Source organism: Lepidochelys olivacea (genome assembly GCF_965140295.1).
Source record: "Lepidochelys olivacea isolate rLepOli2 genome assembly, chromosome: 2".
NCBI lineage: Eukaryota > Metazoa > Chordata > Testudines > Cheloniidae > Lepidochelys > Lepidochelys olivacea.
In genome coordinates, this window is record NC_140412.1 from 268,746,053 (window position 1) to 268,759,587 (window position 13,535).

Consider the following 13,535-nt stretch of genomic DNA (forward strand, 5'->3'; position numbering starts at 1 on the left):
GCCTTCTTTTGGTTAGGTTAAACAAGCCAAGTTCCTTGAGTCTCCTTCATAAGACAGGTTTTCCGTTCCTCGGCTCATCCTAGTAGCCCTTCTCTGTACCTGTTCCAGTTTGAATTCATCCTTCTTAAACATGGCATCCCTCCAAGCTAGCTCCTGCCCCCCCTGTGCAGCTGCCCAAGAAACACCCCCTGGGGTGCCCCTCACTCCTCTCAGGTAGCTGCCCTTTCACCTGAACTGCTCCAGATACCCCAGACTTCAATCATACAGCACCCCCATCTACCAACCTGCCCCTCATTTCCAACTGCCCCAGACACCCCCAACCTTGAACTCCCAGGTACCCCCTGATGCCTGCCAGCCCCCAGCCATCAGCTTCCCCAGTTGAACACCTCTCACTATTAAGACCGTCTGGAGCCCCTACCCTACCCCCGCTGCCAAACTCCCACCCACCAGCTGCTTCACACTCTTCCACCCTCAGCAATAGTGTGGAAGGCTGGGCTCTTTCACCACACCCCTGACTTTCTCTCCTCTGAGAAATGTCACGCACCAAGCTAGGCAAATGTGGCCGCGATGTGTGTCCCAAAACCAGTCCCCTGCCACTGGCCTGAAAGGAGACTCCCCGTTAGCTGTTCGCAGTAGTGCGTCAATGACACACAGCTGAACGGACGGATGCCATCCTTGGGCAGACACCCGCCAGCGTGTTAAATACTGACGCTGCCCTAGCACGACGCTCAGGTTGCAAGGATACAACTGTTTCGGAGCTGGGCAACGCAAAAGTTAACGCAAATGCAATCGACGGGGGCACCCTGCCGATGCCACAGTGCACCCCCGCTGCTAAGCGCCTGCCGGCCGCAGCCAGGCTGAGCACTGGGCCAGCGCCCACAGAGCTGACGCGACCCCGGGTTTCTAGTTGGGCTTGACACCCTCCCTTGCAAACCCTTAGGTGCCGTTTGGCCCTCCCCCCTGCAGGGGGCGCTGCTGGCGCTCGGGCCCCGCGGCCGGCGAGCCGGACTCCCAGCATGCACTGCTCCCCCAGCATGGCCGCCGTGCCCAGCCCCTATTGAGGAGGTGCTGGGACTCTGCCCAGCCCAGAGCCGTCGCTGCGCTCGGCCCCGCTCCCCGGCAGGCTCCGGCTCGACGCTCCCAACCCAGGGCCATGGCTGAGTGGGCGCCCGAGCAGGTAAGGGGCCGGCACCGCCCTGGGGGGCGGCATCCTCCCCCTGGGCCCGGGGAGCCGGCCCCAGGGGAGCCCTGGGTTTCCCTGCCCAGGCCCAAGGGGCTGCGGGGGGGTCCCTGGTTCAGGGAGCGGGGAATGGAGCTTTGCCGCTTTTCAAGCTGCAAGAGCCGGTCCCCCCCTCCCCTCCCGCCTTGTGTGTTTCTATGGCAGCAAGTGCTGTGACTAGGGCTGCTCCCACCGCCTTTGTAGCCCAGAGAGACTTGCTGTGGCGGAGAAACCTCTAGGGCAGAAGGCTCCATCAACGGAAAGAGCCATCTGCCTGAAAAGCTCTTACCGGCTGTTGTTACATGTGATGCTAAATGTTCTTACAAGTCACTGATTAGAGAAGGGGAAAATGGATGGTATTTTTTTTCTCCCCCAGTTATTTGCCTTGTGCATTTGACAGCCCTTTGTGTATACTCAGTTTCGCTGTTTTCTCTGGGCGGGTGGTCTGTTTCCCCTATTGCTGGGGATGGGGAGGCTTTCACACAGCACCAGGGTGGGGAGAGAGAGAAAATCAAAAATACAGCTGGAAAAACACAAACATTGGTGGGGTTGCAGGGACAGAGAGAGGAGCTGAAATTACTCTTAATGCATGTTTGGTTGGATTTCAAGTTTCACATTCTCATTGTGACCCTGTAGTAGTAAAGATCCAGACTCGGAAAGCTCTCAGCTGGCTGTGGCATGTGGCTCTTTTGTCGTTTCTCTCTTCGACTGACTCTGCTATGTGAGAATGTGACCCCCTCCTTTCCAATATCTGTCATTGCAAACAGGCTCTTGAATGGGACATGGAGTCCCAGGACCTGTCACTTGAACAGCCTCTTGCTGTCCCCGAAACAACTTCTATGGAAGAAACAGATCTTCAGACGGCAGAGATTTCCCTTACCGTCGTGGCTGAAATCCAAGCTGTGGACAGGAAGGTTGAGGTTCAGGCAGCACAACTGATGAATCTGGAGGGAAGAATGAGGATGGCAGAAACAAAACTAGTCGGTTGTGAGAAGACGGCAGTGGAGTTCGGGAATCAGCTGGAGAGTAAGTGGACTGCGCTGGGAACTCTGATCCAGGAGTATGGGCAACTGCAGAGGAGGCTGGAGAACATGGAGAACCTGCTGAAGAACAGGAACTTCTGGATCCTGAGACTCCCCCCTGGTGCTAATGGAGAAGTCCCCAAGGTAACAAGGTCCCAGCTAGTGCTGAGGGGATGTAAAGCCAGACCCCCTACCAGACACTGAAGGGGCTTTTCATACACTCAGAATGTTCTGCACAAGTATATTTGTTTTAAAGGGAGTCGTACTGTGGGTGTTCCTATCCCCATTCTTGCTGCTCGCCTGCTCTGCAGCTTCCCTTTGTCCCATTGTTTCCAAGGTATATGGATTCTGCTTCTAACATTGCTTCCTTTGGAAATTTGACCTCTTAGCTCAGGCTAAGGTGAAGGGGGGAGGCTTTCACTAATCGCGTGACAAACAATTTGAGAAAGGGAACAGGCTAACTAACCAACCAACCACTGAGATAAAATCAGCAGTGTTTCTTCCGTGCCCATCTCACTCATATATTTGGTTGTTTGGAGAATTCTAATGTAAATGTAACAGTGTGGCTGGCAACGGCAGAGCTGTGTTTAATGGGAGATTTAAATGCAGGGTGTGACATCCCCAGAGAAGCCAACTCAGCCAATTGGAACAGGGCTTTGCAACTAAAGCATCTTTTTTTGGATACTGATTGGTCAAAGTGCCCAAGGCAGCTCAGCCTATATAGTGTCTGGTGTACGCTTGGCATTTGATAACGCATAGGTAAGACGTGCTGCTGCTCTGAGCGACTTACAGTCTGAGTCACCGATCCTGCAGTCAGATCTGTGTGGGCTGACCGTTTGCTCCTGCAGAGTCTCGTGCAGTTCGGGGGGCTCTGCACAAGTACCAGGGTCTGCTCATGTCCCTCCCTTTACAGGATCAAGAGTCAATTGCAATAGACGCAACTAAAGGATGAAGCATGCAGCAGGCTGTCCAAAGGGTCTGCGATGGAAATCATACAGAAGGCTTTTGCTGTAGGAAGAGGCAAGGACTAGATGAGGTGAAATCCTGGCCCCAGTGAAGTCAATGGGAGTTTTGTCACAGACTTCAGTGGGGAATGGATTTCAGCTGTGTACAGCTGATGGGAGCCAAGCCCAATCTTGGGGAGCAGCAGATGGGAATGGGGAGGAACAACAAAATCCAGAAGAGAATACGGTGACAGAGGGAGCACTGGGAGGGAGAAGACAGGGCAGAATGGGGTGTTGGAGGAAACAAGGGGTAGTATGTAGACAGGGAGCAGAAGGTGCTGAGTGTATCATCCTTGTAATTGCAGGTCCCAGTGACTTTCAACAACAACTCGTTTAATTTCTCTGAGCAGGAGTGGAAGAGCTTGGACGAATGGCAGAAGGAGCTTTACAGGCACATCATGAAGGGCAACTACGAGGCTGTGATCTCGCTGGGTAAAGACTGGCTGGGCTTTTGTTCCTCTCTTCGAAGCTGTGTGGTCTCTGAAGTGCCAGATTTCCCCAGGGTCTGACTTACGCAAGCTCCATTGCACCCTGGTGGATCAGGGGTCTGGATGTCTTGGAGGGGGTCTGATAATGGGATATGGAGACTTTGACGCAATAGCGGGGTGTTCAGTTAATTATCTAGGCTGCACTATGAGTACCTAGTGACAGTCAGTGGATGGGTGTGTCCATCACAAAAGAACCCGCACAATTAGCGCACCTTGCTCAGGGCTTGTGTACACTACAAAATTAGGTCCACTTAAGTTAGGTCGATTTACAGCCACCGCAGTAATGAAATCAGCTGTTGCTGTCCACACTGCCCTCCTTCTACCGGTGGTGTGTGTCCTCGCCAGGAATGTTGCACTGACTGAAGTGGAGCGTTGTGGGGCACTGACAGCCATGCAGGGCTCATAGCTAGAGCTCCCCCACCCAGGCCTGAGGCTGGGCTCAGTTTCATAGCAGGGAGCCTACCAGCAGTGAAATTGATAGTCATGTCAGTTTCACAGCTGCTGCTATGTCACATTTCCTCTCTGGCTCAGGGGGTCAGCCCACAGCAGGGCTCACAGCTAGAGACCCCCAGCTCTGGGGCTGACAGCCAGAGCCCAGACAAAATGTGAAATAATAGCAGCTATGAAACTGACAAGAATGTCAAGTTCATGCTGGTAGGCTCCCACCTGTGAGATGGAGCCCACTGCTGGACTCACAGCTCAGACTGTTAGCCCCAGGGTGGGGTGGGGCTCCCACTTTGAGCCCTGTTGCCAGGACTGACAGCCAGGAACCCTGCTGCCGCCTCCCAGTGAGGGATTGGGTTAGGGGTGAGGAGAGCCCAATCCCAGCCACCTCCCAGTCAGGGATTGGGATGGGGGGGGAAGGGGGGAGAGTCTGAGCCTGGGTGGCAGCTGGGTACAGGCGCTCTTCCCCTCGCCCCCCCAATCCCTCCCCGGGAGGTAGCAGGGAGACTCTGGGCTGTCAACCAACAGGCGATGTAAGTAACACAGACAATGTGTCGCCCGAACTACATTGACCTAAGTGCTTCGCCTCTCGCAGAGGTGGAGTTTTTAGGTGGATGTCGTGGGCGACTTACATTGGTGGGAGCACCATTCTAGTGTAGACACTTACATAGTTAGGTTGATGTAAGGTAGCTTACATCAACCTAACTCTGTAGTGTAGACCAGGCCTCAGCTTGACAGGCAGTCCAGAACTTGGTGTGAATGCTGGATACTGGAGTGGAGACGGACAACAGTTATCACAGAGCTGGGGCACAGGTAGAAGAGGGGTGCTCTGAATGGAGAGAGGGGAATTTACGTGTCATCTTCGTGCTAAGGTCCAAATCCATTAAAATGGGTACTTCAGTCTGCTTGCCTCCTGGAGTCAGAACTAGTCTGTCAGTCACTGGCAATAATCCTCTGTAGGTCCCTCCAGTTTTCTGCCTCCCCAGCAGCCTGGCATCCCCCAGCCGTCCCTGCTGAACAGCATTGCTGAGAGAACTCCAGGCTTCATTTCAAATGTTCAGCCTCACAGCTGGGCTCCGTATTTTGTCTGCTTCCCAGGGCAGCATTGGATTTTGAAGGAGTTGGTTCCCTTAGCTCTGCTTCCCATTTGGAGGCATTTGCAGTGGCTGCCGTCCTTCCAGGCTTCAGGGACGGAGCTAGGCTGAGAACAGCTAGAGGCAAAAGGAAAGGTCTGTCTCCTGCTTCACTTCATTACTGAGCGTCTTGCTGGGTGCTGAGCTGGTGCTGTGTGCGGAGTGCAGTTTGCTCACAGCCAGTCTGGGTGGGGTCACCTTGGGCCCAGCTTCCGCAGACAGGAGAGGTGGCAGCTAGGATTGGAAAGAGCTGACAAGGCAATGGCAAGCAGGTGCCCCATTTATGTGAAGAGGATGGAGCTAGAAGGGCAGTGAACCAGCATGGAGATCATGCTGCCATCATCCCCACAGCCTACGCCAGCAGCCATGCCTCTGATTGCGCCACCTCCCGCTCCACTTCCTCACGGGTTGTGCATGGAGGGAATTGACACAGCAACAGATGCTGCCAACACCAGAGAGTGCAGGAAAGGGGCTCCCGGCCCAGCTTTCCCCCTGTTGTCATATCTATAAAGCCCCTCCGCCGCCCCTGCCTGGAGCCTCACTTATATCCCAGACTGACATTTCCAAAGTAAACCGAGACCTAACTTGCCCTTGTGGATTCCATGCCACAGAGAGCAGTAGAACTTCTGGGAAGCCCATCCTTGAGCCCCAGGCCAGTACCTTCCTTGAGAGACTCAAGAGACATGTGGGGAAGGGGAGATAAGGAAGCCTAGCCTCTGCGGACAGGGAGATCACCGGTCACTGGCAATATTTTCAGAGCAATCTGAGCCCAGTTGTATGCCTCCCTCTGAAGCAGCCCTATGGGGACCTATCCATGAAGCAGCCCTATGGGGACCTATTTCTGAAGGGGAAAATAAATAAATAAAATGAGCGCTGTTTTCCACACTCACCTTCCCAGCATGCAGCAGGGCACAGTGATGCAGAAACCACCAGGCTGTGGAAATATACTGATTCCTCTAGGTGCATGTGCACGCATGTGCACACATGCTCCTCTACAAGGGGAATTCTCCCTGCTTAGGAGAGGAAGGCCAGCAGCCTAAAGCAGAGGAAATAATCAAATAGTAAAAAGCAAAACAGGATAGACTCTTCCTGGCCAGAGTGAATGGAGTATTGTGGAGTTTCGCAGGCTGGGTCTGCAGCTTCCCCAGACAAACTATAGCTGTATATAGCCTCATGCACCTTGGGAAGGTGTAATGGAGGACAGGGATTTCTTGCCTCTCCTGAAAGACTAAGAAAGCATTGGGCTGTCGTCCCCAACTGCTGCTGACGTCTTGGGTATTGTTCCCAGCTTGTGTTGCTGGTCCCATGCTTCACCACCTCCCTGCTGCTCCCCAGAAGATGGTTGTGGAGTGAGGAGAGGGACAGCAGCCTGGCTGTGGAAGAATCAGGAGGCAGGAACGTGCCTCTTGGCCCATCATTTCTTGGTTTCTACCTGCCCTCAGCCTCCATTTTCTAAGGCCATAAGTTTTCTTATTGTGCACAAGTCAATTTCCCCTGGTATCGCTACGAGGACAAGTGTGGTTATTTCCCCTGGTGGTAGGCGATGCAGTGTTTCTCACCGGGGGAGATTTTTACCTGGAAGAATGGACTTCTCACTCTCCAGGCCCTTCCCAGGCAGCCAAGACCAGGCAGGGGTCATTTCAGCCCCTGCTTGGGCATGAAAGCTCTCAGGTGACATCATCCAACCAAAATAAACAAATATAAACTGCCATCTGACGCTCAAAGTGCCCCCCGCGCTTTCACAAGCAGTGCTGACGTGGGTGAACAGTAGTGCAAGTATGGCCCTTTTCAGTCTACACATTGCATGGCCTAAGGACTCCCCCCTGGGTGGGGAATAGTGACAGTCACATCTTTCACGTAGGTTTCCTGGGATGCATAAGCTGGGGAATCGTGAGTTATTTCCTTCTTGGTTTGGCGCTGGTGCAATGCTGCTGGAATCCTGGGGGCCAGTTCTGGTGCCCACTGTTCAAGAGGGATGTTGATAAATTAGAGAGGGGTCAGAGAAGAGCCACGAGAACAATTAAAGGATTAGAAAACCTGCCTGAGAGTGGTAGACTCAAGGAACTCCTATCTATTTAGCTTAAGAAAGAAAAGGATAAGGGGTGACTTGGTTACAGTCTAAGTATCTACATGGGGAAAAAATTATCTACATGGGGGACAATATTTAATAATGGACAAATTATTAAATATTGTGCTTAATTAACCACTGGAACAATTTACCAAGGGTCATGGTGGATTCTCCATCACTGGCAATTTTTAAATTGGGTTTGGATATTTTCTAAAAGCTCTCCTCTCGGGATTATTTAGGGGAAGCTCGCTGGCCTGTGTTATCCAGGGGGTTCAGACTGGATGATCAATGTGGTCCTTTCTGGCCTTGAAAGGAAACTCATAGATTGAGCGATTCTTTGAGTAATGAGGTCCACAGATCCTCCCACACCCCCTGGAGACAAATGCATCCTCCAGAATAGAGCTGGAAATTGACCTCCAGGGATTCGGGTTTGTTGTTAGGTGGAATTTACCATGTTCTGCAGTAGGAGAAATCATTGTGCCTTTTCCCCAAAGTATAATTAACACAGTCTGTAATTTAGAAAAATAGAATGAAATTATCCTGGCTGTGGAAGTTACCTCAATTGGAGGGAATTTCATGGTGCAGGGCGTTCCCCTGCCGTCAGTGTCTGACCAGGCTGGTTCTGCCCCCAAGCTGCAAGCAGGCTCTAGTACTTGTTGTAATGAATCTGGTAACCTTGTTACTCCAAGAAAGGAAATGTTCAGATAAGCACAGATAAAATCTTCCTACTCTCCTCCCCATGCTGCAGGGTGTGTTCCTTGGGAGCACTCCTGGGAACGCTCCTGGTGCCTGAGCCAGGCAGAGCGAGCCGTGTGCAGTTGAGTGTGATTGCTCAGACTGTGGGTATGAGAGCATCTTCTTTAGCCTCTGTTCCCGTCACCCTTAGCAGTGAAATGGGGGTAGCCGGCAGTGATTTTAAGGGTCTGTGTGTATTCTGACCTGCACTGCGTGAGTATGAATAAAAGTTTCTGCCCCCAATATCCATTTCCACATGCAGATGCTGCCATTTCCAAACCCGACCTTCTGTCCCGGATTGAACGAGGGGAGGAACCCAGTGTGGGAGATCAGAGTGACTCTGAGGAAAGACAAATCCCTGCAGATCCCGGCCTGGGTGAGTAATAGATTAAAACTCCTCATAAACCGTATGAGAGAGATGCTGAAACCTGGGGCAGTCTGCCTGAGTCTTTCATGCATATCTCTGCTGATGAGTTTTGTCAATGTTTTTCTTATCATAGAATATCAGGGTTGGAAGGGACCTCACAGGGTCATCTCATCCAACCCCCTGCTCAAAGGGGGACCAATCCCCAACTAAATTATCCAATTTCCCCTATCCCATCTCATCCCTAAATGTCCCCCTCAAGGATTGAACTCACAACCCTGGGTTTAGCAGGCCAATGCTCAAACCACTGAGCTATCCCTCCCCCCTGTCAAGCCTTTTCTAGCTACCTCTGGTTCTAATCTGATGTTGACATCTCTCCTGAAATCATCTCTATAGCATCTAATGAATGTTAGTAAAACAACACGTAATTCTCTCTCCTGTGAACAGGATCTCCCGTTTCTACTCCCAGTGAGAGTTTGTGGACTAAATATGAGGAGCCGCCTGTCACGAATCAGGGAGTCTCTGAAGAGGGAGGGATCCCTACGGACCTTGGCACATGTGAGTTTTAGACACAGAGCATCACAGAGCTCTACGTAGTCAGAGATGGAACAGAGATGGCGCTCTGTAGATCTAGGCTCTGAGTCTGCACCCGGACAAAGAAGGAAAGTGGGGAAGCTGAGAGTGGTTGATTGCAGTTAGGGAGGGGGCAATAACAGAGAGGCCATGGGCTCTGAGTTTTGGACGGATCATAGCCTCCGTGGAAAAGAGATGGGCAAGAGAGAGGGAAAAGGGAGGAGTTTCACATGGATGGAGGCGGCACGCGGAGTGATAGGCAGACACAAGGTCAGAGTGTTAGGGAAGAAAGAGTCTGCTGAGGGATCCGAGGAAATGTAGGAAACCAGCGAATGAGGGGGCGGGGTGATACTAGAACTGCAAGAGTTGCTTGGTTTCAAGGCTGCCTGATCCCTGAAGTTTGGGGAGTAGAGATTTAGAAGAGTAGAATAGCACTGCAGGGTAGAAGATAAGCAGTGAGGCTCCTAGCCTTGAGAGGAAAGCTGTGGAGAGCCGTAATGGAACTGGGGGGAGGGGACTTCAGCCTGTGGTAGTGTGTAGTGGGTGTAGCCAGGACTACAAGCAGGAACAGTGTATGTCTTCTCTGATGTGTGAGGGTGGAGAATCCAGCCTAGAGAGACAAGGACACATAAAATAGTATTTAAAAGTATCTAGAGTCCAGCTGAGCACTACCTTGTGTCATACTTGGGTTCTGCTGATGGGATCCCAGGGAAGTGAAGGAGGGTGGAATTCACACTTTTGCGGGGGTTTCCTGCAAAGCCTGTTTAACGGGACGTTGGCCTGTAATGGGACGCACACAAACCAAGTTAGAAGTACATTAAGGTTGCACGTGAAGCACTCATGGGTTAGGAAGCGCTAGGGTTATGGTTGCTTGTGCACCGCTCAGTCGCGCTATGGGGATGGTTGCTTGCACAGTCCAGCACACACAAGCTAGGAGGGTCTGGAGCATGCGTAGCACGGACAGATTCCTTGACTAACTGACCAGTGAAGCTGTGAGAAATCTAGTGAGCATGTGCAAATGTAGAATTTTCAGAGGGTTCTAACTTGGCCAGATTTGGGTGATTTTCACAGGAACATCAAAAAGCACTTCCCTGGCTCAAAGGACCCACCTCTTGCTGCCAAATTTCCAGTCCCTGCCCCAAAGCACAGGAGTGCCAGAGCTTCTCAAAAAGAGAGGTTGCTAGGATTTTAACACTGAAAACCAAAATATTTTCCCCAGCCTTGTTCTCATAAATGGCTGCACTGTTTTGACTGAAAATTTACCCACACACAAAATTCAGCCTGAGGCAGATACGCAGCATGGAACATTTCAGCTAGAACCATTAAGATTTGGCAAAGTTCTAAACAACTGAAAAGAGGGTGTTCTACTGGAAAGGGTTGGGCAACTTTAATAATAGGTGATGCTGGCAGCCCAGCCCCACCTGTGGCTACTTTTAAAATCAAAGCTTAAATTCTGCAGAAATCAGGGATGTGTTCAGCTCTCACCTAAAATGGCTGAGTCTGCAATAGTCCTGTCTCTGTGTTTCTTTCCAGTGTCTTTGATAACTGCCAAACATTGAAGCGGAGCAGGACCCCATTGTGCTAGGTGCTGTTCTAACATAGAACAAAGATGGGGCCCTGCCCCAAGAATATTTTGTATCTTTTCCAGTGTAAATGCCATATTCTGCAAGATTTATTGTGCTTCATCTCCTGAGAAACCCGCCATCTCCATCTAGCTGGGCCTTGTCGCCATAGATTCAGGCTTCAGTTGTGAATCAGAAATGTTTTGGTCTATTTGCATGCCAGTAAGGTCTGTAGGCCCCAGCTGGGGGTCATGGCCCCATTGTGCTAGGCACGTGCACACACCTAACAGGACAGTCTGTGCCCCAGGGAGTTTACAGTGCACATAATGAGGCTTTTGTTAGGCCACTGGATGAAGTGAATGTCTCTGTTCTCTCTGTTCTGGCAGACGAGCAGCAGTGTGGTGAGGAAGGTCCTGCAAACCTAGATCTTCCTAGCCTGTTACCAGGAGACTGGGAAGAGCTTTTCTGCAGTCCTGAGGAGGAACTGACGAAGGAGAGCCAGTCCAGCTCAGCGATGCTGCAGAGGAGCCCTCCTGGGACTGGGCTGAGGCGATCTGCTCGCCGTGGAAGAGATTTAATGAAAAATGTCTCTGAGGAAGCACACGCAGCAGAGGGGCCGTACATATGCTGCGAGTGTGGGGAAAGCTTCCTAGACAAACAGCTTTTTGCCACACATCAGAGAATCCATGCATCAGGGGGAGCCTGCACTTCTCTGGAGCATGGAGAAAACATTAGACAGAAACCCAAAATCACAACTCCTCCAAAAACCCAGGCACCCGTCCGTTCAAAACCCCCTAAGCGCCCTGAGCCAGAGAAAAGCTCCAATCTCAAATACGGCTTCGTAAAACACCAGGCAAACCACATGGTGGAGAGGCCCTATACGTGCACTCAGTGCAGGGAGAGCTTTAGTCTGGAGGTGAGTCTTATCTTACACCAGAAGCTTCACACGGGGAAGGGCGATGGGCCCCTGACGTGTACGTATTGCGGCAAGGACTTCCGGGACCTCTCCAAAGCGATCCGACATCAGCGGATCCACACGGGAGAGCGACCATATCAGTGCACGGAGTGTGGGAAAAGCTTCATCCGCAGGGATCATCTCCTGAAGCACTGGCGGGTCCACACGGGGGAGACGCCGTACCAGTGCCCCGTCTGTGGGAAGAACTTCCGCTACAAGGAGTCGCTGAACTGCCACCAGAAAATTCACACACGGAACCCCCAGCCCCTGGAGGGCTCACAGCAGTTGGAGACGGGAACCCAGACCACCCTCCTCGGTGTGAAAAAAGAAAATAAACAGTAGCTCCACCCTGGGTGGGGACTGAGGGGCTGTTGCATTTAAAATGAAAGAAAGCATGGGAGGTGCATCACAACGGCGAATGAACGGAAGCCACGGCCCGTCCTTGTGGCCATGCTACAAAGCTTTGCTTCACTGACGTTTAAATGGAGTTCCTCTTCCTAACTAGTGGGGTGAAATCCACCCCATGCAGGGGGCCAGCATGAGGCCTGTGCACCACTTAAACCCTGTGTGGGTTGCATGGGACTTAATAGGCCTTGTGGACTTTACCCCTGGAGAATAAATGAGCTATTCCCCGGGTTGCCAGCAGGAGACAGCATTTTGTAGGTGTTTCCCCACCTACCCTGCTTCTGGTGCATATTTATAGGAGTGATACCAATTTTCATGGTCATTGTTTTCCACAGGCTTTCATTGCAATGCTGGAAGCATGGAGGGGGCACCATTCCCAGCCAGCAGGCCAGTCAATCTAGTGGAAGAGAAGAACTTGGCTGGGGAGGTGATGCAGGGGTGGGGAAAGGGATAGAAAAACCCCAAGCTGGAAGAAGTGGATGCAGAACCAGTCCTGGAATGGGAAGATAGAGGGGATTGGAGCAGAGGGGACCGGGAGGGAGGCAGATGGACATGGATGAAGGCTGTCGGGTGGGAGAGTAACTCTGGGGAGGATGTGACTGTGGAGATACTCTTCTCATTCCACCCCTGAGAGGGTGAAATTATGCACCAAGCGGGCTCTAGACTCTGTTTTGGACTTGGCCCAATGGAAAGGTGCCTATAATTCATTCTTGTGAACTGCCCCTGAAGGTGATTTTACTGGTCACAAGGGTAAGTGACACAGGTGAGAGCAACTTATGCTAAATCCTAGGAGGGGTGGTTTTAGTTAATGCTATATCAGAACTAGGATATTATTCTAAGATACAATAAAACATGTGGCACTATATTTCACAGTCGATCTAAGCTATTTAAATGTATGAAATAACTGACCCAAGATTTTCAGACTTTTGTAAATATTGGTTGAATTACATAAGAAATAAGTGGTGTTAAGGAGTGACTGTAACTAGATGTCTCTTTCTCTGTGGAATGTCAGCTGCTGGTCTTGGTTGTGTTTTTGTAATACCTTGTTTGCAAAATCTGTCAATACAGTGTTTCCATTCTGAAGCCCTTGTCCGGCGAATCAGTGGCTGGAGCTGTGTCCTACCTCCCCGCCAGTCTCATCCTCTCCCTGCTGTATAGTTTGTTCTCCCTTTTCCCCCGCTCCCCTGGCTGAAGCATGCTTGGCTGTACCTGTTAAGAGTTGCAAGTTTACCTAGCACTTTCCTAGCAACCTAATTAGTTTGTCAATTGCATGGTCTGAACTAGCTCCCCCTTGTAGTCAATGAAAACAATATTGTCAATGGCCAAGCATTGAAAAATCATGTCATGCCCCCCTCCCCCCATCATGAGGTTGGTTTCAGCCTCACCAGGTGTTCAAAGTAATAAATGATGGAGATGTGTGTGTGTGTTTTCTCAAAGCTCTTCCTGACAATTAGAACCTTTCCTTTACTAGTAAGTGAAAGTGGTGACTGTCAGGTCAGCCCAGGCCTCAGAAAGTGGGTGTTAAGGAAAACACCAGCGAGTGTGAGATGAGGGCCACAAGAA

The 13,535-nt window shown here is 51.2% G+C and overlaps 1 protein-coding gene across 1 annotated transcript; it reads left to right on the forward strand.

Annotated features, from left to right (window-relative positions):
* Nucleotides 1-1,035: 1,035 nt before the first annotated feature.
* LOC311515460 (zinc finger protein 783-like) lies at nucleotides 1,036-13,390 on the forward strand. The gene is made up of 6 exons (XM_084618537.1): nucleotides 1,036-1,177; nucleotides 1,987-2,385; nucleotides 3,551-3,677; nucleotides 8,376-8,489; nucleotides 8,925-9,035; nucleotides 10,999-13,390. Exons 1-6 carry the CDS (start codon nucleotides 1,154-1,156, stop codon nucleotides 11,907-11,909), a joined length of 1,686 nt encoding a protein of 561 aa, XP_084474663.1. The 5' UTR covers nucleotides 1,036-1,153; the 3' UTR covers nucleotides 11,910-13,390.
* The last annotated feature ends 145 nt before the right edge of the window (nucleotides 13,391-13,535 follow it).